Here is a 25,160-nt window from a genome sequence, read left to right on the forward strand (position 1 = left end):
TGCAAATAATCATAATATGAAATCACACACAAAATTGTACATTTAGAACTTTTTTTAACCCTTTGGAACCTGCGGTCTAAAACTCAGTTTTTGTCTAAATTTGAATTTTCTGTATTTTGAATTTGAAGACCATCTGATGCTTATTTGGTATAATTGTAATCAGCACAACCTCTCCTATGTGACACTGTTTTGATTTAGTCATTTTTCCATGTTGTATTCACACATTGGACATAAAATCATGCAGAAACAGAAAACTCCATCTGGAAAAATGGGATTCATTTTACTGTGGAAACCCCAAAAATGTTTAAGAAACTGTTTTTACAACATAGAAGGAAAGTTTTAGATGTAATTTTATAAAAACAACAAGAATAAAATTTGTCAACAAACTAACCAACATGTTTTTGAATGAAAATACAAAAGACTAAAAACTAAAGTTTACTTCTCTATCAGAAAGAAAAGTAACCGGGAGAACGCTGAGAGGTTGTTGATGGTCAAGAGAATAAGTTGGAGATAAATAACAAACATCAGATGTGATGTTGGTCTTCTCTGGCACTGACACATCTTCACAAAGACTTTGCATAGGGATAACTGCATCTTAAATTCCCTTGAAGGAGTGACTGTGTATGGCTTTCTGTTCTTGTTCATGAGTATCTCCCCAGTGGCCACATGAACATCCATTCTGTAAAATTTTTATGGTGGAAAGCCGTCCTGAGGAACCAAACAACAAGGAGCTTTTCTGAAACCTCACCAGCTTCAGCGGCTCCTTGGTCCTGTCGGCCTAATCTCATCCGCTCCGCCATCAAATGTCCACTGGTGGGCGGGCATACTGGTGAACTGTCAGCTGGTGCATGGTTTACATTAGTGTTGCCAAGCTGAGTTAGTTCTAAAGACAAATGAAAAGCATCTTAGTTTACTGAGGGTCCACAGAAAAACAAAGTCAGCATAAGAGAAAAAACATACCAGTGGTAGAGTCTGTACCATTTGTGCTGGAGGCTTCACCTTCAGCCAGCAGCGTGTCCGACTGGTCTTGCTGCGCCACGGCGTCGGGGACCTTGGCTTGGCAGTGGGCTTCAATACTATCAATGACCGTCAGCAGGGCCTCCAGTGACAGCAGGTGGGTAGTGTACAGCTGCCCCGACACTGGGAACGCATTCTTCCAAAGAGAAATCAAACCTTTTTAAAACCTCGCTACAATTATTCTGTTATACACATTAAAAAATCTAACTTGCAAACGTCATTGTATATTAAAACAATAGTTACATTATGTTTAACCTCAAAACCAGCGCATGTGGAACCTCAGAATGAACTCCTGCGTCTGTGTGTGTCCGGTGTTTGAAGCGGTTAGTCATTTCATTTATCTATTTCATTTTCGCACAACAATAAATTACATAATATTCTAGTCTTTAGTGAAAGGGGACTGAAAGAAGAAAACGTTTTACCTCTGCCTCAGTTAAATAAACTAATCAAACTATTTTATCTCTTTGTAATGTAACACATTCACTTATCATAGTTCATGCTTGAACTGCATGTATATGAAGGACAACATCAGATAAAAATAATAATTTTGTCTGAAATTCTACATTAAACTCAGTTTTAACCCTAAAGCACTATCACCTGGTGATTTTCACGGAAAGCAAAAGTATTTGCATGATTTTCAATAAGTTGCATTTTTCTGAGTGTCATGAGTCCCTGGATAAAGTCTCACATGTCCCAGGAACAGGTGGACCAAATTCCAAGTCTCTAGTATGGTTATTGATGAAGGATTTTTTTGTACTAAAATTCCTAATTTTTCAGGAATGTTTGAGCATGTCTTCTTGTTTTTATTTTTATTTTCCATTTTGTAATATAAACCACAGTTGAAATAAAATAAAACTAATTTATCATGTGTTGTCATATTTTGATCCTTTTTTCAATGTAAAATACTTATCATTGGGTTTTCTACAAAGGGGAAAAATTGCCTGGCTAAAGTGATATGTAATTTTTTATTGCAAAAGTGTTCTGGTGTTAATCGAGTATCACTACAAACACAAAACTGTTCAGTTTGAACAACGTGTCGTTGAAATTTTCTTTAGAACGCAGAAATACATCATGTAATATTCCTATTTGTCTCATTATGTATGTGTAACATCATTATCAATATCTTGAAGATCTAGAAAAGTGTTTTTGGTGTCTTTGACAAATCGTTGTTCACCAGGAGCAGCTGTTTAAAACTACTTAATGTCAAAACTCCCTGCTCTGCTCCATTCTGATGCACCACATTTTTCCACCGTATTCTAATGTTTTAAACGGGTCTGTATCTAATAAAAAAAACAGTTTTTTGGCTTAAACCAGTTTAATAATCATAATTGAAAGATTACTGGAACGCTTTAAAAATAGATCAAAAGATGATCAGAGTGGGACTTTAAATATGTGTCAGCACCGTTAGGTAGAGAAACAAACTAGATTGATTGAAGCCGGAGATCAACATGTTTATAAGTGATATGATCCAAAATAATATTAGCATTATATTGAATTTAAGACCCCTTTCTTGAGACCTCAGTAAAATAGATCAATTTGTTAAATATAAGTATAGAAACAGGATTATGGAGAGAAAATAGACTTTTCTAATTTGTGTGTGCGTTATTTCTAATTTGAAACTTTTGTGTGTTACTTGTAGTTGTGCATTCACATATACAAAAATTACAAAATATACAAAATTATGAAATCTTGCTAGCGAAAGAGCTCCATGGAGGACAGAGAAACTTCAGACTTGTTATAAAAACACATATTTAGACCTTTTTAAACACGTTTTTGAGCATATCTGTTTAATAAAGTGGGAAAATATCAAGTTTTCACCAGATAATATTCCAGAGTTCAAAGTAGCTAGTAAGAAAACTCTGATTACCCAGCATTCTAACAGGATTTAACCACATCACTTACATGCAAATCTGGAGACGTGAAAAGAGTCTCACATCTGATCTGTGGGTTTGTATCAGGCGATGGGTGTGTACTTTTTAAACATCTGTTTGTGTAGTTAGTTTAAAGCTGATTTGAGTAAAAGTTGTGTGTGTGTGCAACACACAATTGCAAGTAGATAAAGTTACGCACAAAATGTATTATATGAGTTACAAATCAAGGCTTGTTACATAGGTACATACAAATATGCAGACACAAGTTTCAAATCAAGAATTAAAATAAATAAAACCTCAGAAAAAAAATTCCAGGAAAGACAGTTTATTTTTTTTTAAAGAATAGAAACTGTAATTGGTGATGACTCAAAGTATGAAACAGATGTAGGGAAGGTTACCTTGGACAGCAGCTTGGTGAGGTCTTCAAAGAGATTGGAGCAGTAGAAGTCGCAGTCGTAGTTGATGAACAGCTCAGTGACGAAGCTGGGGATTCTCCACAGCTGGACCAGCGCCTCCAGAGCCATCTCCTTCATCTCGTAGGGCATCTTAATGTTCTCTGATGTGATGATGTCCATCAGTTTCTTCAGGTACATCTACCAGAACACAAGTGTTGCGGTTGAAATCTCTCATTGGAAGAGGTCATACGGACAGTGACTTGATGGGTTTTGCTAAAGCAGATGTAGGTGTTACCTCCAGCTGAAACTTTAGATGGACTCTCATGCTCTCAAAGAGCAGGAAGCACACTCGTATGGAAGCAGCATAGAGGTTCATGCGCTCCACACTCAGCAACTAAAATATCAAAGATGACAAGTTTACAGAAACATTTCTGACAGAAATAGAAAAGAGTCATTCTGGATTCTGTTATTAATTCTAAAAAAGTTGGCAGGTATGTCTCAATCTATGCAAAGATTATATAAAAAGTGTTTAAATTGCCAATCCTCTGCTCCTGGGTTGATATGTCAACCAGTTATTGTGCAGTCACCTCATTTAAACACCAAACCACCTAGAGTTGTGTTGTATGGAGAGATTTTTGTGTCACCATATTGCAAGCAAAAGTCACAGTTTTGAGATCAGAATTTTCTAAGTTGCAAACAAACGTAAAGTGTTAAAAAAAACAATCTAAATTTAAATTAAATATTTGCTTTCAAAACTTTATTTCTTGCATTTGGAAACTATTTTTTTCTTTAAAAAATATTTTTGCGATTGCTGCACAAACGTTTTTAGATGCGTAGTGCCTCATCTCGTTTTTACCCTATCTTTGACTTCGTGTTCAAAGTTTTCTCCGTGTCACTCCAAACAGCCTGCTGTTTTGGCCTGGATTCTATCCAATCAGGTGTTTCTTTCTATCGGCGCTGTTTGGCGTCGTTTTACGTTACAATTATGGTTTGTATGAATGAGCTATAGTTTTTTACATTAATAAAAAGTTTAAAAAATAAGAGACTTTTCATTGAATATTGTTTCTACTTTGGACAAAAGTAAACAGGAGTTCTTAGAAATAAAAACAGAAATTTTTATCTCAGAAATTCTTGCAATATGGAGGCACAAAAATCACTCCATAGTGTTGGACTAAAACATTACAAATGCATGCAGCAACTTCACTCCAGTTCTAAATATCTCCTTTCCTTTTTGATCAACTTTGAGACCAATCAGCAACAATGTATTATGATAAAACCAAATTTACACTATGGAACTCGTCAAAGTTTCCTTCTTTCATGGAACAGAACAAACTGAAAACAATGTTTAATTACCTGAAATAGGTGTCTAGATAGCTCTTCTTTGACCAAGATGAGCAAAGACTGGTAGTTAGCGATGTTTGCTGATTCGAGTGCGACAGTCAGCAGCTGAAGGCCCATGTGCATCATGGCATCGGTGTTGTGTCGGTCATGAGGGTTGGTCAAGGAGATCAGGAAGCGGAAGAGTTCCCTTAGACATGGCAAGCCGTAAGGAATGAGGGATACACCTTCAAACGGGATCAGGGAGTGTTAGGAAACAGCAGAAACAAGTCAATATTTAACCCTTTAACACTGGAGCTCCAGAGTTTATGTTCTTTGATCTACTGTCATTTTTTTATTGTTAACACGATAATTCCAGTAGATTCAGACAGTTTGATGTTAGGGGCAAAAAAGAAAACATACTTGGCCTTAAAATATCTTTAATTCATCTTGTTGAGTAAACAAAATAATAGGAATCGAATCTGTGCATCGAATTGAATCGTCGCTTGACCGAATCATTACATTCCTAGACTTAAGAAAGGCAAAACTTCTGAACTCCTACCATCTCGTTGGGTGGACTGTGTAAACCGGACTCCACGAGGATTGACGTAGTCCATGTCATGCACAGAGGTGTTGTCAGATTCTTTATCCTCGAGAACTTCTGGAATGGACTCCACTGAGGCTGACGGAGCTGGCTCAGCCAGCTTTCCCTCAAGCTGAGACGGCAAAAACAAGAGTATGTGAAGACAGTCCCACCAACGATACAGAACAATCCAACCACACAGAACAGTACCGGTGCATCGTGTGAGCCAGACTCAGAGCCAGGGGGTGAAGCAGCAGAACAGGGGGTGTTCACAGAGGAGCTACACTGGTCCAGGTCAGAAAGGTCATCTCTAGACGTGGCTTTGGAACAGGTATCCAGGCCGCTGTCTGTGGGGCTGGATATGGAGGAGCCGGCGCTGTCTGAGGCTGGGAGTCCAGAACCGGAGCCTTGGTCGATGAATGGAACACCACCTGTAAGAAAAATGATAAGCTATGTGTTCTTCTGCAGATTTTGAAGGCACTACATCAAAACTAAACTTTTCTGTGTCAACATTTCTGAAGTCTTCAGGAACTCCTACCAGTGAGGTTGTTGCTGAGGGTGCTGGGCTGACTGTGGTCCATCCCACCTGAGGCACTTCGTACCATGTGGCGAGGAGGCCTTGGTGAGCGCTTTTGCTTCTTCCATTTGGAAGATTCGCTCATCCCACCAGCACGCATTTTCAACTGGAGGGAAAGAAAAAAATTCAATCTGATAACCAGGAAACAGGAACACAGAGGGCTTTTGGTTCTTTCCTTACTGTTCTTAGAAGAAAAAGAAACTGAGAGTCATGATTACTTTAAGCTGAATGGTGTAACTATTCTGCTTTGTGATTTAAAGGGGCCATACCATGAAAAAACAGCTTTTTGAGTTAAAAGCTCAAAAAACTTAAAAGAAGCATTATACTGTTCATTCCTCACTATAAATAACCCTAGAGCGATATTTTGATCATGCATTTCTGAGTAATCCTGGAAAAAACAGCAGCCCCTCCCATACCCACGAAAAAGAGCAGGTTCTCACATGCTGATGTCACAACGTGAGAACCACCCCTTTTAGGAAAAGTCAGCTTCGTCTCCAGGCTAACACAAACACTTCCTCTGCAAAGCTAGAAGGTCGAGATAGCGGTGATCAGCTGTCTTTTTTTTTTTTTTTTTTTATGTGTGTGACACGATGACGAGGACGGCTCAAAGATGACATTATGAAGTGGGTGGGAGCTTCTGGGAACGAAAGGCGGAGCCTCAGAGATCAAGTCGTTTTACTTATGGGTATGAAAAGATTAGACAAAAATAACCCATATGTCATAAATAATTTGTTATTAATGTTCCAAAGGTAATATATGATCATATATATCATGGGTGTCAAACTCAATCACACAGGGGCCAAAATCCAAAACACATCTTAGGTCACGGGCCGAACAGGATAAACATTTATAGAACACTCTGAAACTATGTTTTTATAACTTTAAAATCTTAACTTTTCAACATAATCATGAACTAGATATATAGTATTACCTGTGTTAATGCTAGTGTGAATGATGTAAGCTGAATTTGGCCGCTGAAAATGCTGAAATTGACAGCTAAAAACGTTAACGTTAATAGCTGAAATCAGTGAAGCTGATAGCTAGCTAAAATATTATCTAAATGCCAAAATAACCTAAAAAACAAAAAGAAAAAAAAATAGGTTAGGTTAGCCAAAACAGCTAGTATGTAGCTGAAAAATGGCTAAACTTCAAAATGGCCTTAAAAAAAAAAAAAGTCAAAATTAGCCAAGACAGCTAGCATGTAAATACTAGCCTAATTCCAAAGTGGCCTAAAAACGAAAAAATTAAAAAAAGGAAATTAGCCAAAACAGCTAGCATTTAAATACTTGTCTAATTCCAAAATAGTCTTTCAAAAAAAAAAAAAAAAGCCTAAATTAGCTAAAACAGCTAACAGCCGGTCCTTGACTTTGACAAATGTGATATATATGAATACTGTTTACCTTGAAAGACTTAAGAAAATGATGGTATGGCCCCTTTAAGAAAACGTGAGAGCTTGAGCAATGCCCTAAGTCAGTCTAAAAAACAACTGGTTTTCTGAATAACAAACGTCAGCAAAAACTACCAACTGAAGAGACCAGTTAGCAGCTGCATTACAAGGAGAGATGAGGAGAAGAGCGGTCATGGCGAGGAGGAAGCACTAACAAAAGCAAAAGATATGATGAATTGGAAATAAATAAGATCATCCTGATTTAGAACAATTGTTCTATAAAAATAAAAATATACTAACGTATAGTTTCTGTAGCATATTTTGAAGCTCATCATGCAAACGCAACTTCTAAATCTAACTATCAATAAAGCATTAAAAAATACATTGAGATGAGTACAAAAAACAGAATAAAAGCACAGAAAAGAAATAATACGACATAACAGGTAAAAGCATGTAGAAAGTGAAAAGAAAAGGTGAACTCAAATCAACACTAGATAATTAAAAAGGGATGAAAGCCAACTTACAGAAAAAAGCAAAATATATCAACAGATAAAAAGTAATAAATTACAAAAAAAAAAAAAAAAAATATTTTAAAAAGTACATGATTGTGTTGAAAATGCGATTTTTTAAACTTTAACAAAAGGTCGTTGCTATTTTCATTGCTTTTTCTGTTTGATTTCTACATGTAGTCATTTGACAAAAGCTTTGATCCAAAGCAGTGAACAGTTTAGGACAGTGTGGGTTTAGCCTTCTACCAAATATTCTAATGACAGTCAGACCAGGGATTTCTCAGGTTTTTTAAAATGTTAACCATTATTTTATCTTCTGTTAGTTTTTCTTTCCTTTAGCTCTACAGTTTTTGTTTCCAGTGAAAACTTTGTCATATCTTTTTGACACCAGGAATTGTTCATGTTGTGTCAACAACAGTGCATTTCTGCACAAGCATTGGCATGTCTGGAAGCTCTGACAGTAACTGTGCTCCCGTCTTCTTTGACAATAATACTACCGATGATCACTTTTATTATTCCGTTTTGGCCTGCATTGATAGGGGAAAGGTCAAAGGAAGAAGCCCTCCAGTCTACATACTCAACTCAAAGTCATCTTCCTTACCTGCACACGTTTGTTTTTCCACAAGATATTGTAAGCCTCAGAAGAGAAGGGGAGGGGCAGGTGCCCATGATTAGTGATGGAAAAGTGATCAGAGGTGGGATCAACATATAAAACACTCGAATAAAATCGTCCATGCAGGAGAGGGGGGCAGCAAGACCCAAACCCGTCACAGGTAGGAGGACTTGATGCAGCTGCTGCAGGCTCAAGACACAAACGGGGCTGACTAATGACTACAGAATGGGTGGGGGTGCGTGCAAAAAGCAAATAAAAGCGTATGCAACTGTGACATCAATATGACATACATGAACACAGGCTAAGATTCTGTTTAGAGCAGTGTGAAAAAGCTCAACCATTCTTCAAAGATTCAGAAAGGTTTTCACAGTTTGAAATTCAGTCGCTATTATTTACAGATTGTACTTGATAGTTTGTTCAGCAAAACTGACAAATAGATAAATCAGGCATAAAAAGCAGCTTATAAAAAGAAATTAACTATTGTCTCATGTGGACAAGTAAATATTTTTGGAAAAAAACAGCTTGAAGTTTTCTTAAAATGGTCAAACATTACCTGGAGAGAACTTAAAGCGAGACAGAATCAGAAGAAAAACTCAGATAAAAAACAAATGTATGAATATAAAAATATGCCTTTGTTTAAACGTCATCCTTCACTGGAATTTTCTCTTAAATAGCACCAATGATATTTAAATTGAGGGTTTTAAGGGTGCAATGACCCTAAACCAGGGGTGTCAAACTCAAACGCACAAGGGGCCAAAATCCAAAACACACTTTAAGTCGCGGGCCGAACAGGATAAACATTTATTGAACACTGTAAAACTACATTTTAAAACTTTAAAACCATAACTTTTTAACATAATTTATGAACTAGATATGTAGCATTACCTGTGATAATTCTAGTGTGAATGCTGTAAACTGAATTTGGCCGCTGAAGATGATAGTGGTGATAGATGAAGATGCTGAAGCTAATAGCTGAAAACACTGAAGTTGATAGTCAGCTAAAATATTAGCTAAATGCCAAATTAGCTTAAAAAGATGGAAAAAAAATTAGGTTAGCCAAAACCGCTAGCTGAAAAACTAGCGGGTCCCCAACCCTCCGGACGCATGAATCGGTCCCTGGTTAGGATACCGGCACTAGTCTGCATCCCAAGGATTGGGGATCCCTGATTCTGCAGTTTTCCCCATCTGTGGCCTGGTACCAAGTGGCCCCGGAACAGTTCCCGTTCGTGGCCCAGAGGTTGGGGGCGCCTGATTTAACAGGAACAGCCACCACGTCAAAATACGCCAAGTTGGGGACACCCAAAACGTCAAAAAGTGACGCGGAGGGAGCCCGAACTATACGTCCATAGATGAAGAGTTGGATGTTAGAATGTGTTGGATCTAAATTTTAAATGTCATTGCTATATCTGATTAAGATTTTTAATAATTATTTAACTATTAAAACAGTCCTTCAGCTTGGTCACATCTGTTTTTTAGCTTGTTTAGACACAAGTCTAAAAATAATACAGTACGTTATGTATAGTAAATAAATATTATAAAATTGAGTAAATGTTTATGTAATAAAACTTAATAAATGATGTGGGTTATTTTATAAATCACATTTTCCCTGCACTATAGATATTTTGTGAAATTAACCTACTTGGGCATCTTTTAATGTTAATGATTATTGCAGATTTATTAAAAGATCCTTTTATTTCTAGGAAATTAGTTTGAATATAAAATATATTATTTGAACAAAAATAATAAATGAAGATATATTTTGTAACTTAAAATTGTAGCAAAATAAAAGCATTGAATGTTGATCCAGGTTAGTGTTTAACCTTCAGTTTTCATGAAGCTTCAACCAGAACTTCACGTCTTTAACGCATGTTTCTCCAAAGAGAAGGTCACCCTCTTCAGGGTTAGTGGAGGATTATTAAAAAACAACAAAAAATGACAAATGACTCGGAAAAAGTGATGCTAACTAGAAAACAGAAGAAATAACCTTTGGCAGAATATGCAGAGTTACTGATGACATGCAGGAACAATAACATGAACAAAAACAACATTTGTGTTCCGTCTACTCTTTAAGCTAAGTTACACGACACAAGGAAACACGGTTAGACCCCGACACAGGCAGGACATGGAGATCAAAACACCACGAGGAGGTGTCTGCAGGCAGATCAACAAACATCTCACTTCTGATACCTTTTTCATGTTGGCACCCACGTAACTCTTGGCCTCTTCTTTGAACTGGGGCAGTCTAGACAGGAAAACAAGACAAAAAAAAAATCAAGAATCACTTTATACAGCAGTGGAAGAAAACGAAGAAGGCTCAGAATCAGTCAGTGAATATTAAGGTGTAAAGTGAAGACTTTTAAAGTAAGCTCCCATCTGTTATAAATGTATATCTGATGAAGGCCAGTTAGATGTACAATAGTTAGATTTAACATAGTTTGAATTTAAACTATGATTAAAAGCCAAAAGAAAAAAGAAAAAAATCCCTTTTTCAAAATAGCAGTTTTCTGATGGTTTTATTTCCATAGCAACCACATTATATTTTGATCTCCTGGAGGTGACAAACAGGTCTAGGTACTTTCAGAAGAATCGTAAAAAGTCAACTTTTGGATTTCCTTGATAACAGAGATTTTTCGTTGACCACACCCACATTCCTAATATGTTCATATTGTATGCAGTATCGTGCAGCACTGTGTTGTTCAGCTTGAGCCAATGGTTCATGTGTTAAACTTTCACAATATTCCAATAAAAATGTGCAAACAATAAGGAAAAAACACTATATCTACATCTTTGAAAACTAACTTTTCTTTAACCCAAGTAGCTTCCATTGATGCTTGAGGAGTTAGGAGGCGAAACATAAAAATCCCCAGGAGGAGTTTAAATTTGTAGCTGTAACTAAAGGTGTTTGTTTTTTAAATTCAAAATGGCAGCCTCTTTCTGAGGTCAAAGGTCAACAAAACTGTGGTTATAGACTCAAGCTGCTGGATGCATTTGTGTTCAATTTTTGGAAAATCTCTCAGACAAGTTTTCTTTTTCAATATTGTAGGGAAAATATGAAAACCTGCCAACTTTGACCGATTGCAATAACAATGGCTGCCAAGCTGTAGGACCTGTGGACGTCCCATAATTATTAAAAACATTTCTTTGGAAATCCTGACACATGTTTTGGTTTTGTTTGTTGGTTTTGAAATATGTTTATCAGCTCCATAAAGATTTTCATTCATTTTTTTACATTTTCTACCGATTTTATTTTATATTTTTTTAAAGGGGAAGGAAATTATTCCCTATGCCCAAAATTAATTTTCACCGGGTACTACTACTAGGTGTGTACAATCTTTTGGAGAGTTTTGGAGAAAGTGGTGACGTATCTCAAACAAGCAGTAAGGAAGAATTATGAAAACAATCTGGTTCTTGCAGACCAGAATTATAACTTATGATAGTCAAAGGTGATTGTACTTCACATTTCTTAGTCACACACTCATTGTTAACCTTTCCGCTCTCCTTAGCTTGTTTACATTAAAAGTGGGGTCATCTGGACCCCACAAGACAGTTCTCTGAACCTTTTTTTATCATTGATTTTTGAGTTTCACTAATGTTCATGACAGACATAAAATCTTGTCCACTTTTGTCCACATTTGTGATGGAAGGAATCACAAATCAACATGTGGTTGGAGTCATCTGGACCCCAAAGAGAGTAGAAGGGTTCAAATGAAATACACCCCCTCTATTGGCTCTCTTCCTTAAGTTTTCTGAAAGGTTTCAATATTTTACTGGATTTTCTCTCTGATCATCTACTTTGTATTTTGCTCACTTTATAATTTACTTTTTTATCAGGCCCCACATTAATAAACAAATGTCTCAAAGTGACCAGCATCACTTAATCAGTGAGAATTCTCAAACACTTGATTAAATCCATCAGAGTGGGTGATCTCAAGTGCACTATTGTACAAAAGGATCTTTGAATTTGCCACTTAAATTCCAACCAAATGAGTTGAACACCAACAAGGAGTGCTAAATGTTTTCGTAGCAGCTTAAGTGGCGGAGTCAGGGTGGAACGCTGTGCAGGTTCAATCTCAGCGACCAATAGGCTCTGCTGGTGTTTGGTGAGCAGCGCCGGCCGATGTTCTCAGTCATCACAGGAGATGTGTGCAGCTCACTGTCTGTGGACTCTACAGCTTAGCCTCAAAATGAGATGTCAGACGCTCACACACAGACAAATGCCCCCTACGCCCCCTCCCAACTTTACCTCTGTGTTAACAGAGTGTTGTCTTGCAAGCGTGATTATTGGATGATCTGTGGGCCCAACAGATTAACATGCTTAATACTTTGAGCAGGCAATCTGAGGAGCTGAACGGAGCTGCTGCTCATTATTCCCCCTCAGTGGGTGAGGGTGCAGGCAGCATCTCCACATCTCTATTATCAAACATCTGCGGGTAGGGGGGCTGGACAAAATGAGACCCCTGAGTGAGAGGGTAGAGCACGGGATGGCTGAGTTAATAATCCACGCTGCATTTCCAACCCGTGCCTCAGTTGACGAGCGTGTCATCCGTCTTTTATGCCCCACAGTTGGATCTTGTGAGGGGACATGATAACAAGGTGCTACAAGGGTTCTGCCAGTAAATAAAAAACAGGCCGAGGATGCTTGGAGGAGTGTCAGTGCATACCGACAAGCTGGGCAAAAGCCAACACTGACGTCCACCAGTGGGAGTGAGCCCGAGGGCCGGGTATCAATTATCATTTCCAGAAACGATTCAATTCACAAGAGCCTGAATTGATTCGATTCTGATTTTTTTCAATTCTCTCAATCCTTCAATTCAATTCCATAATCTACTATATATTTCTGTTAGTGCGGCCACAAACGATTATTTTAATAGTCAACTAATCACCAAATATTTTCTCCAATTAGTCGACTAATCGGGTCATTCGCAAACTGGATGTAAAGCATCCAGTCATCTTAACCATCATTAGCTTAAAACTAACTAAAAACTAGATATATAGCAATACCTGTGAAAAAAGTAATCAGCTATCAGCCCTAGCACCTTCAGTGGCCAAATGCTGAAACTGATAGCTAAAAACACTGAAGCTGATCGCTGAAAACACTGAAGCTAATAGCTGACAACGCTGAAGTTTACAGACAGCTAAAATATTAGTTAAATATCAAATTACCCTAAAAAGTAAGAGCCTAAATTAGCCAAAATAGCTAGCATGTAGCTGAAATATTAGCTAAACTCCAAATAACCCCCAAAAAACATAATAAACGCTAAAATAGGCCAAAAAGCTAGCACAATGCCATTAGAACTTTCAACTTTACTACACTCCGACTACATACAACATAAAATAATGACTAATCGACTATTAAATTAGTCATTGACTATTTTAATAGTCGATTAGTCGTCAATTAGTCGACTAATCGCTGCAGCCCTTATTTATATTAATCTGATCCAGTTCACATCCTGTAAATGTATCAGTGAAATAATGAGATTGTTAATATCATCCAGTGTTACATGGATTCTCTAAAGGAGAAGTTCTAACTAAAATGTTCAGATCATTAACATTGTAAACATTGTTCTGCTTCTCCTGGAGGACGTTTCAGTTTGACCACTAGGTGGTGATTGCGCTATAGCATTATACCTTATTCCAGAAGAAGAAAGAATGAGGAAAACACGATGTCTTAGATCACAAATGCTTACTTTAAAAAATATTTCCTTAAAAGAGGTTGGAAAATTCATTCCTGTGAGTTTAGAAAGATGATCATTTAATAGGAATGTATGTTGAGGTCGACTGAGTGTTAGCATTAGCTGTCTTATGGGAAATTCCATTAAATGTTAGCATCAAGCTAGAAGACGTTAGCTTTATGTGGTAAATCGATTTATATTTTTATGAATCGATTACTGATCTATTAAGCTTAAATCGATACAAATTGATTAACTGATTTTATTAACCCAGCCATGGTGGAGCCACTTGGTGACAAATCCTCTACCCAACCGTTCGGTGGAGAAACAACAACTTGGAGTTTGGAACAAACCAAACCTCTTTCATGCTCCTGGAGCGACTTCTCCACCTCACACTTCTGATTCTTCCTACCAAGCAACTCTGATAGTCTGCGTGTATGCAGATGAGGCCGTCTGCTTTAGTGGGGGCTGTGGCTGCACTGTTGAAACAGGGAACACCTTCATCTATATGCAGATCACACTGCTCAATCAGCTCATCTCCTCCATCCCTGACTGAATGTGACTGGCACCCTGATGGACGAGCACTGGATGGAGGGGACTGTGTGTTTATCTTTAGCCTTTATGCTAAATGCCATATGAAAAATCATGTTATGACTTGAGTGAAAAAAATGGCCCAATGACCCGGTGCAGAGAGTATAATGAAATTCATGAGCTTTGTGGAAAATAATGAAGGAAAGACCCTTCCGACAATAATTAACCCTTTAACAGCTGAGGAGTCGTCGGTGACGATTAACACAAAAATCTTTAACATATTGCTGCTTTTTTCCATCGGAATCTACTGGAATTATTGTGTTAACAGTGGAGAAGTTACAATAAATGAAAGAACATAAACACTGGAGCTCTAGTATTAGGGCTAAGAGGTGAGGGAGGGTGATAAAAACAAAAAAAACAAAGCAGTAGATTGATGATTTGACCGTGTGCTTTACAGCCTTTTTTAGATCAAGGCTAAAATAGAAAATGAAAAATGTCGTACAAAACTGAGAATCTAGTTTATCTGTATGAGTTGGTGAACAAATGAACAAACACTAAAGTGAATCACGCAAAGACAAAACAGGAAATAAACATTTGAAATTAAAGATGTGATGTTTTATTTAAATATCACCTAAAGCAGGGGTGTCAGAACCGCACAAGGGGCCAAAATCCAAAACACAGCTTAGGTTGCAGGATAAACATTTAGTAAACACTCTTAAGATACATTTTTAAAACTTTATAACCATATCTTTTAAGATAATTATAACCTAGATATATAGCATTACCTGTGATAATGCTAGTGTGAATGTTGTAAGTTGTATTTGGCCACTGAAGATGCTAGTGCTGATAGCTGAAAATGATGAAGCTGATAAACAGCTAAAATATTAGCTAAATGTTATTATCCTAAAAAACAGAAAAAAAACCTTAGCTTGGCCAAAACAGCTAACATGGAGCTGAAAAAATAGCTAAACTTCAAAATATCTTAAAAAACTGAAAAAAGCCTAAATTAGCCAAAACAGCTAGCATTTAAATAACTCCAAAACAGCAAAAAAAACTTTAACTGTTTAACATAATTATATAATAAAAAGTCAGGAATATTATTCCAAAATAAATCAACTTGAACCTAAAAAACTTTCAATATTTTACTCTCCATAAAAATATATTTTGTCAAAATTATACGAGTCAGAAATAAGCGCAAGATAATCTGGCCATTAATAACTATAACAGAAAAATGACCTGGAGGGCCGGATAGAATTACCCGGAGGGCCGGATCCGGGCCCCGGGCCTTGACTTTGACATGTGCCCTAAAGCTATTTTTTTTTATTTTGATTTTGAAACAGCATCACATTAGATACAATCCTCCAAAAACCTGTAGACTACCCCAGCCTTCATTGATGCAAAAACGTACCTGGAAAACAGCAGCTGTACCATGTCAACCAGAGTGTGTTCAGCCGACTTCCTGAGAAGCTCTGCAAACACAAAGCATAGGTCAAAAATGCAAAAACGTCAATTGTCCTCTTATTAATACTTATTGTCACATTATGAGTGCCAATTGTGTGAATGCTTAGTAAGCATTCACACAATTAGCACTCCTATAGTGTGAATGCTTAGTAAACATTCATGCTATAGTGATTCTCCTGCTCCTTTCCATATGTTTTTCGGCACTTAAAAACTCAATCACACTATCAGCGATTTCATCAATCTGATATCAAAACGTTCAGGACATCACTGCTTGTATTTTGCATTACTGCTTGTATTTTGCATTACTGCTTGTATTCATAAACCTTACAGTTTTTGAAATATTGAGCAAAATGTCCCATAGTAATTTAAATATTTAGAGTAGATTAGCAACAAGCCTTTAAATATATTTATGAGCTATGTTTTAATCTTTTATAGCAATTTTAAAATAAAGAGAATTTAGTTAAAATTTTACCAGATGTTAACGTTTTTTGGCTAATTTGTCATCTATTGGGGGTTTTATGAGCTAATTTACAGTTTAGCTTCTATTCAAGCAACATGCTAACGTTTTTGACTAATTTAGTTTACAGAGGAATTTTAGGCTATCGTCTTGAAAATATCTTTTGCATTTTCAGCAAAAAGCTTCAGCATTTTCAATGATTAATTTCAGCAAAAAACATTCACAATAGCATTATTGCAGGTAATGCAACTTTTCTGGAATCTAGTGTTGCAAATAAATAGAAATTGTGTTTCTGTGGTGACTTTCCTTCAGAATTTAATTAGTTATTGTGACATTAATGAAGTTCACAAATTATTAAAAGATTTGCCACTGGTAACTGGAGTACAGCAAATAATATAAAATGATTTGGTGTATATAAAAAAAGGAGATCGCTGCTCTACATCTTCCTCCCTAACGCTACGTATGATATGATCTGGAGGGCTGGATCTGGGACCCAGGCCTTGACTTTGACACGTTTCTTATAGTCATGCCTTTCTTGTTCTCTTTTAGCCAACAAATATCCCTTCCTCCACTCTATCATTGATCACCAGAAGGGTCCAAATGAGGGACAAAGGTTTTCAAAAAACTTCACTTTTGGCAACTATGGAACTTTAATGGACAGCATCAGTTGTTGTGGGGTGTTTCTGATCTTATGGGCTGATTATCTGAACCAAAACAAAGCGGATTCATGGAACTCACCGCTCAGACGCATCTCGAAGCAGATTCTAAAGCAGGACTGCATAATTTCACAGACGGACTCATTGGTCAGGTGGGCTCCAACTGGCGTCAGCAGCAGCGTCCTCAACACCTGAAGCAGATTTAGTTGTCAGGCATTTCTAAAAACAATGGTGAAAAACTCTGCCGCATAAAACAAGTCCCAAATCCTAGATCATTTTATTTCTTCAGAGATTTCCTCAGAAAATTCTTGAAATAATTTTTGGTCACTCAGTCTTACTGCAAATATATTGAATACGTCTTTATGTATATCATTAAGTCAAAGACTTATTTTTCAAAGTACAAAGCTATGGTATTTTATCAATGTAAGTGTTAACAGAGGAAAGCATCTTCATGAAGCAACATAAGGCCCAAGCAGCCCGCTTGCAGTTATTAAGTCCCGGTTACCTGCAGAATCTTCATGAGAACGACCTCGTCGCTGGCAGGATCGGTTCCCACAAACCGAGCGTGTGTGACTGCGTCCGCCATGTTCTCAATGGCCTCTGCTGCTGCCTCGTGGTTTGCATCTACAAACAGACAAAAACAGAACATAAGCAATTGCTGCTCAGATGGTGGGCTAGACTGTAATATAAAGGGTTTTTTTCTTTACTCAACTCAATACTTTACAGCCTAAATACAAAAAGAGGGTGATCAAACAAATGATAACACCTCAAGAAAATGAAAATAAATGTGCCTTTTTTTATGATCAAAATGGAGAGATACTTTGGATTACATGTTTTGGTTCTGGCCTTGTTCTATTGGGTCTGTTTATGAGAACTGGACTGAGAGACCCCTCCCCCTCGAGTTAATTATATTTGTCAATACTATCATTCTCGCCCGTGCACTCGGCGCGAATGACCGTATACACGCAGCAGAGAAAAAAGACAGAGGACTAAAGAGAGTTAATAAAAAAGAGCATGGCTCCAGGAACGAGACAGAAGAGAAACATGACTGTCGTCATGGTAGATTAGTCAAAGATGTGACGAAAATGTAAAGTTGCAGGGTGAGGAAAAAAAATTCCGCTTTGCTTGAATTTGCATTAATAGTTGCGATTGCAACATTGTGAAATCCTGGAGGGACTGACTTATGTGAAACTTTTAAATCTGAAGGAGCAGCAGGAATTTCCTAGGAGGGAAGCACAGATGAAGACCACGCAGCCAGTCTGCTCCGCACACTCACACACGGTGACCCTGCATGGAGAAATGTCATCAGCTCTGCATTTCTAAATGTAGACACAGGCCGAGAAACAACGATTTTTGTTTATTTTCTGCACCAATGACCATGTTGACGAGTTTCAATTGTTTTTTTTTTTTACCGATTCACGAAGAGTTGTTACATTCTTAATAGAAATTCTGACTCTGATCGACTCTGACCAATCACGACTTCCTGACATCATTTGGTCCCAACATGGGGATGTCCATCAGTTTAATTTTGTTGGAGCTAGAAGCAAACTACGGGAGACGTCACACTCACAGTTCTCTTATACAGACTTACAGTAGTGGGAAATGAATGTTGTCGTACTTGTGTTCTCAGGGTTAAAGACTTACTTCAGTTTCTTCATCTTCCATTTCTTTAAATGACATTTAATAAGCCCTTTATCATGATGACTTGAAGAATTCATAGAGACATAAAAAGACATGGATGATAATCTTTCTTTAGATAAATCAGAAATAAAAACATACAACAATGGCTTCACTTGCAGCACTTCATTGAGGAACCTTGAGAGTACTGTTCAGCTACAAAGCAGTTAAATTCAAAATCCAGCTTTCAGGATCTTCTTCCCCGTCATAAAGATCTCCTCATCTTCCACAGACCCAGACAAAATAAACACAGGAAATGTCTTATTCTGCCACATTCACTCTGAGCAGGTAGGAACACCTGTCATTTCTAAACGTAGAAGGAACAGGCTCGTTTCCTGTAAAATATCCGTTCAATTCTTCTTTTTTGATCTTGTATGAATATGGTTGATCATGAGCCAAGCCTACATTAGAATTCAATGTGTTGTCTCCCTAACTAAGCCCACTTATAGACAACTGAATGACAATTAGACGGACAGAAAGTGGTTTGATCTTTTAGCTTTCTCTTCATATTGCCTGAAGCTTTTTTTTTTCTTTGAAGTGTTATAATGTAACTAAACAAAACAGAAGAGTTGTCAGAAATAAAAGCTGAAGTAAAACACAACCTGAGGGGATAAAATAAATGTTAAGAGAAAAGGTTCCTGCTCTGTAACAACTGGCAGAAGTGACTGTTAGTAAAATCAGCAACGGAAAGCTACACAAAAGTCCACCTCGCGACATCCGTGCGTCCTATCTGCGCAGCGCTGAGATCTAATGAGCAGATGTGCTCCTTTGTTGGAGGCCGGCTGGGACAAATTGGCTGCCGCAGCAACAGGAGCCAGTGTTTTTGAAACCTGAGCAGCTGGCCAGCTATCTGCCTGTTTTTCTACTCCATCACCCCCAAGAGCAGCAATTCATTAACTAATAAGGAGAGGGGGAACGATGAGTGAAAAGATGGGAGCGAAAAAAGACAGAAGTGTACATGAGGATTTCCCAAGCTGAATAAGAGATGAGCAGCTCAGGACTTCATGTTTAAACATGTAATGACTGACAACAGAAGATCTTCATAAATGGCAGATAGAGTGAGAAAGGAAAGTGCAAACAGTGGGCCACACAGCAAGGCTGCAGCAGGAGACTGTGATGCCTCGTGGAGTGGTAAGCAGGTAGAAAAGCTGTCCTCAGGAAGTCCCAGGAGAATTAAAAAAACACCAATCCTTCTCCTGGTGCTGGTCTATACCAGGGATCTGCAACCTGCAGCTCCAGATACACATGCGGATCTTTTATCTCTCCATGGTGGATCATTGTCCAAACATAAAACAAGTCATGGAGACTGCTGATCCAGACATGTCGACCGTCAGAGTCAGCAGCTCCTGATAATGTCTGTCTAACCAAAAGAAAACAAATAAACAAAGCCTGAAAACTAAGACTACCAAGATCCAAACTAAAATAACAAAACCCAGCAGGGTAAGACTGCTGAGGACAAAGAAGAGAAAAGAACAAAAGATAAACAAATAAAAGAAAAATAAAATAGCATTTTTTTAAGGTGAGGATTACTAAATTAACATGCTCTTAATTTAGATTACTTAAATGTATAAATTAATGTCTGAGGTTCACATAGATGATAAACTATGTAGGTTTTTACATCCTGTTGACCTGAAGACGTCTGGTTTGATCAACTCTACCTCCAGAATGAACAGATGTTATATGCAAACCAAAACTTTGGTAAAAAGTTTGATCTTTTATGAGTTAAAAGCACATTTTATCTTATGCTGCACAACATTGGTTACTAGCTGCACTGAGATGATCCTGTTTGGCACAGAGTACGTTTTATAAAAGAAGTTATTTGAGATTTTGTCAAACTAAAAAAAAAAAACATTTTGAGAGATACTAGGTTCTTTTTATATTTTTGCTTTTTTCATGCCAAGAAATATACATAATTCATATTATTTTAAAAAGGAAGGCCGTGAATGCAAATCCAAATTTCTTAAATTCTAAAGTGAGCAAATGTCATTGAGCATAGGTGTCATACAGAAGGTAATTTGAAGTGTTTTTGAGAAAAAACTGTAAATAGAAACATGTTACATACGGTGTTGCAAAAAGCGATGGGACCACACAAGACTTTTCTTCTACCCACTCCTTTTCAAACACATTGCTATATATGTACATTTTTATGTTTTAATTCTTGTATTTGTTTACATTTTGTTTTTGAAACAAAACAAACCAAAAAAAGTAAGACTATGTGGCTCCTCCTAGGTTTTGAGCCGAAATGGCTCTAATACTGTTAAAGGTTGCCGAGCCCTGGTCTATACAAATGGCGTCCGAAGGAAGAGTTGGTGTGTGCATGTGGGGTGAGAGCTCGATGTTGAAATAACACAGAAAAGGGGAGCCTCGGTGTGTTTGTGAGCGTATGCGCCTGAGGGCATGCGGGCAAAGTCAACAGGGGGTTGAACCAGCTGCCACATGAAGCAGTTTAAACACTGCTCCTGAAAATCAAAGGCATGGCGTGAGTGAGAGCGAGCAGGAAGGCCAGAGGGGCTGCTCTTCGACAGCAACAAAAAAAAGCTCCGCAGCCTCACCGGAGCTAGCTCATCTTTACAAACCAAACAAAGGAGCTGCAGAGTGTGAACCACTCAGAGGAGAATATGGATTTGCTCACCTGTTCGTCCTGTGAATAGCACAAGATCAACCGCCTCTTAGAATGGAGCTCTCTGTTCACCGCGTGACAAGCAGTCAAACGACTGATGCCAAATACAGTTTGATTCTCAAAATATGGCGAATAAGATTAGGAATTTGCAAAAACAGAAAAAACAGCTTTTATTAAAAAATATAAAGATAAATCTAATGAATATCAACAGATTATTTTGATCTCCATAAATCAAAATGCTTCATGGAAATCCAATAATTAAACAATGTACAAATAAGGTTAATAAAAGGGGTTATCCTTCTAATCTCTTACTCTTTGCCGTCTAGTCATATTTAAAAGCATTTTGAGTTCACAAATGTTTATAATGACAAATTTGAAGATGTTTTCCTTTTATTTGGGGGTTTATGCAGTGCAGATAGAGCAGACAGAATCAGCCTGAGGTGAAAAAAAACACAAAAAAGGTTATTTTCATTGCAGCTAAAAAATGTCTGCTGCAGGCTGCAGAACCAGCAGCCTGTTTTAACACGCTCTAACAAACACTAACACATGAAACATCTCTCCATGCATCTGGAAAGAGAATATTTTGTTTACCTGCTGATGAAAATCTTAATCCACAAGTCAAAAACTACAGAAAGAATTCATGGGAGGCGGTGGTCAAATTCTATTCAGCCAGCAGATGGCAGTAACTGACAAGGCCGTGATTTTACCCCTTCTGGGGTTTTTCATTTCACTTATATCTGCACAGAAAGTGAGAGAAACTACAAGGGTTCATGGACTTTTTCATTTGTCAGGTAGGTTGACAGAGATCTAGCTATAAAATGTTAAGAAACTTTATTAACTTCCAATAACTTCCTCCATTCATCGTTTGTTGCTGTTAAATTCATAAATGTGGTGTGAAAAGTTTTTGCTCTCATCAGATTTTTGTTTTGTTTGCATGATTATCGTCTATCAAACTCAGTCTGCATGTCCTACATAAAGCAGTTGACCCTGAACAGCAACAATTTCAACTTGAGTACAAGGACTCTCTGAGCTACAAGGGAGTTTTTTTTAACAAAAACTGCCTTTTGAGTGTTATGATGCAGCATCTCTATCAAATATGGGTTAGGGCTTAGAGAAAGCCATTCCAAAGGTTTGAAATATTTTTTTCAGCCATTTAAAATTAGATCTGCTAGTACACTTGTGATTATTTTCATGCAGTGGAAGATCGAGGATGCCAGTTGATGCTCAAACATTCTACTTCAGAACTTTTTAGTAAAAAGAAGTATTTGTAGATCACTTATCACAGAAAGTGTTTCTATCACGGCCGTGGTGCAGCTGTAGGGCGGTTGAATCCTGATCAGAAGATTGTGGGTTCAATTCCCGCCTAGCCCGCCGTGTGTTGCGCAAGACGCTGAACCCCACATTGCCTCAGATGGAAGGTTGGCGCCAGTGTTTGGCAGAGGACCCACCATCAGTGTGTGAATGCGTGTGTGAATGGATCAGTGACTGTGAAGCAGTTTGGGCCTTCAAGGAAGGTAGAAAAGTGCTCTACAAGAATACGCCATTTTTCAGGTCTTAAAATCAGCCCCACACCATTACTCTTCCCCTACTTTGTTTGACTGTTTATAAGGCGATATTTTTCTGACGGGCTTCAGAGTTGCTTTTACACAAACTGGAAGGAGGAACAGCAAGTTCTCATCTTCTGGTTCTGGAAGCAAACCAGGAACCAAAATCTAAATACATCTTAGGTCGCAGGCCGAACAGGATAAACATTCATTGAATACTCTGAAACTAGAATTTTAAAACTTTAAAACCGTAACTTTATAAGATAATTACACACTAGATATATAGCTAGTGTGAATGCTGTAAGCTGAATTTGGCCGCTGAAGATGCTGAAATTGATCACTAAAAACACTGAAGCTGATAGCTGAAAATGCTGAAGCTGATAGCTGAAAACGCTCAAAATGATAGCCAGCCAACATTTTAGCTAAATGCCAAATTGGCCAAAAAAAACAAAACAAAGAAAAACTTAGCTATTAAGTAGCAGAAGAATTAGCTAAACTCCGTAACAGCCTAAAAACTCTAAGTAAATGCCAAAATAGTCAAAAAACTTAGCAGAATACAAATTTATAAAACTTTAAACTGTAACTTTTTAACACAATTATGAATAATAAAAAGGCAGGAATATTATTCCAGAATAAATCCACTTAAACATTAAATAACTTTCAATATTTTACTCTCCAAAAAAATATATTTTGTCAAAATTCTACAAGTTAGAAATAAACACAAGATAACATCGGGCCATTAATAATAACATAAAATCATCTGGAGGGCCGGGTATAATTACCCCGAGGGCCGGATCTGGCCCCCGGGCCTTGACTTTGACACGTGGCTTAAAGCTACGAAAAGTACAAAACTTATTCAAGGAACATTGCTAGAATGTTGGACTTTGACTGTATTAGAGGCTGCAGCTGTTTTGACAGCATTGTGAGGGCGACTCAGCACCCAGTGAGGAACCCAACATCTGGTGAGGCATGCTCATTTCACACTCAACAACTGGCAGACCATATTTTCATGATGAGGCTAATCAGGACAGGCGGTCCTGACTTTTGGCCAGCCTCTGCCTCAGTCCGTAGAGGAGCGCATTGCTCACATTCCGCCTCTGACACCACAGCAACATGGAACAACACTGAACCAGAGAAGGACCCAAGTCTAGGAGGCCACCAGGGTTGTCTGTAGACTCACAGAACACATTTGAGAGTGGATAAAAGACACTAAATATAACATACTAAAAACCATGTTACCATGTTTTAGGAATCCATACTGAAGAAGAATATTTTAAGACAGATGAAGAAATTTCAACAAGTTGACAATAACTTCATTTTATTTAAGTTATCTAACAATATATTAAAAAATAGAAACCAATGACTTAAGTCACAAGAAAGCTTTAGTTTGGCTTTAACAATTGTGTAAAAAATATTAGAACCATGATGTTTTATCTCTTCTGAATGACTGAATCAAATCAACATTCAGATTGTTCCTGTTTCACACACTAATACCACCCTATGACTGTAAATCTTACGCCATTGTTCTCACCAATAAGGCCATAGGAGAGGAACTTGTTGACTGAGGTAAGAGCGAGGCCTGTGATTGGTCCAGTGGTGTCCTCGGAGCGAACGACTTCCAGAAAAGGTCTCAGGAAAACGTTGGGTTCAACATCTGAGAGTTCTGAAAAAGAGGAAGAAGACATCCCACAGGTCAGTCATGTAGCATCAGATCAAACACTTTTGTGACGGGGAAGTCGGAGAACAGCTCCAACGAGAAACATAATCCTTTACAAAGCTGAGTGGGAGGGAGTCTCCTTCCGCTGTGGTATAGATGATGTGTAAGCAAAGGTCCAAACAGCCACGACTTCAGATGAAGTGCCACAACGCACTGAATGAGACAAGAAAAGTACTGTGAAGTACATAACCCAGCTAAAGGAAAGCCTTGTGCTGCGTAATGACACTGATCATATGAAGATTCAAGGAGCATATTTATGTAAATATTTCTTAGACAAAGCTGTTCATGGAAATAAAACAACTGACACAATCGTCTATGTTTTGTTACCACAGGGCTAAAGCGTTCTATGTCATTCATACAATTCCTATCTTCCTTATAAAGAAACAATAGATCAAATTACCAAGAAATTCAATCATGACTTAAAACAAAACAGTTTCTGTCAAACAGACATATGATGAAAGTGTGAAGACACCTGCTATTAAAGTTCAGAATAGTTCTATGGAGCTATTTTGCAGCCATAAATATTTCAAAACCAAAAAAAAAAACATTTTGAAGAAAA

The 25,160-nt window shown here is 37.6% G+C and overlaps 1 protein-coding gene across 5 annotated transcripts in view; it reads right to left on the reverse strand.

Moving 5' to 3' along the window:
• gbf1 (golgi brefeldin A resistant guanine nucleotide exchange factor 1) overlaps positions 1–25,160 on the reverse strand; it is a 91,787-nt gene that overhangs the window by 22,096 nt on the left and 44,531 nt on the right. For 4 of the 5 annotated variants that reach the window (XR_004949144.1, XR_004949143.1, XM_024296986.2 and 1 more), the window contains exons 4-16: positions 24,416–24,547; positions 17,549–17,667; positions 17,126–17,234; positions 15,878–15,938; positions 10,457–10,511; positions 5,722–5,866; positions 5,394–5,614; positions 5,163–5,316; positions 4,637–4,848; positions 3,579–3,677; positions 3,287–3,481; positions 961–1,153; positions 749–883 (exon numbers count right to left, since the gene is read on the reverse strand). Coding sequence is in view for 3 of the 5 variants with exons in the window: in XM_024296986.2 (XP_024152754.1) it covers positions 749–883; positions 961–1,153; positions 3,287–3,481; positions 3,579–3,677; positions 4,637–4,848; positions 5,163–5,316; positions 5,394–5,614; positions 5,722–5,866; positions 10,457–10,511; positions 15,878–15,938; positions 17,126–17,234; positions 17,549–17,667; positions 24,416–24,547 (1,830 nt within the window). In the remaining 2 variants the exon portion in view is untranslated. The remainder of the gene's footprint in view (positions 1–748; positions 884–960; positions 1,154–3,286; positions 3,482–3,578; positions 3,678–4,636; positions 4,849–5,162; positions 5,317–5,393; positions 5,615–5,721; positions 5,867–10,456; positions 10,512–15,877; positions 15,939–17,125; positions 17,235–17,548; positions 17,668–24,415; positions 24,548–25,160) is intronic. The other variant, XM_036215422.1, reaches the window with a different exon arrangement.

Source organism: Oryzias melastigma, linkage group LG15 (genome assembly GCF_002922805.2).
Source record: "Oryzias melastigma strain HK-1 linkage group LG15, ASM292280v2, whole genome shotgun sequence".
Lineage (NCBI taxonomy): Eukaryota > Metazoa > Chordata > Actinopteri > Beloniformes > Adrianichthyidae > Oryzias > Oryzias melastigma.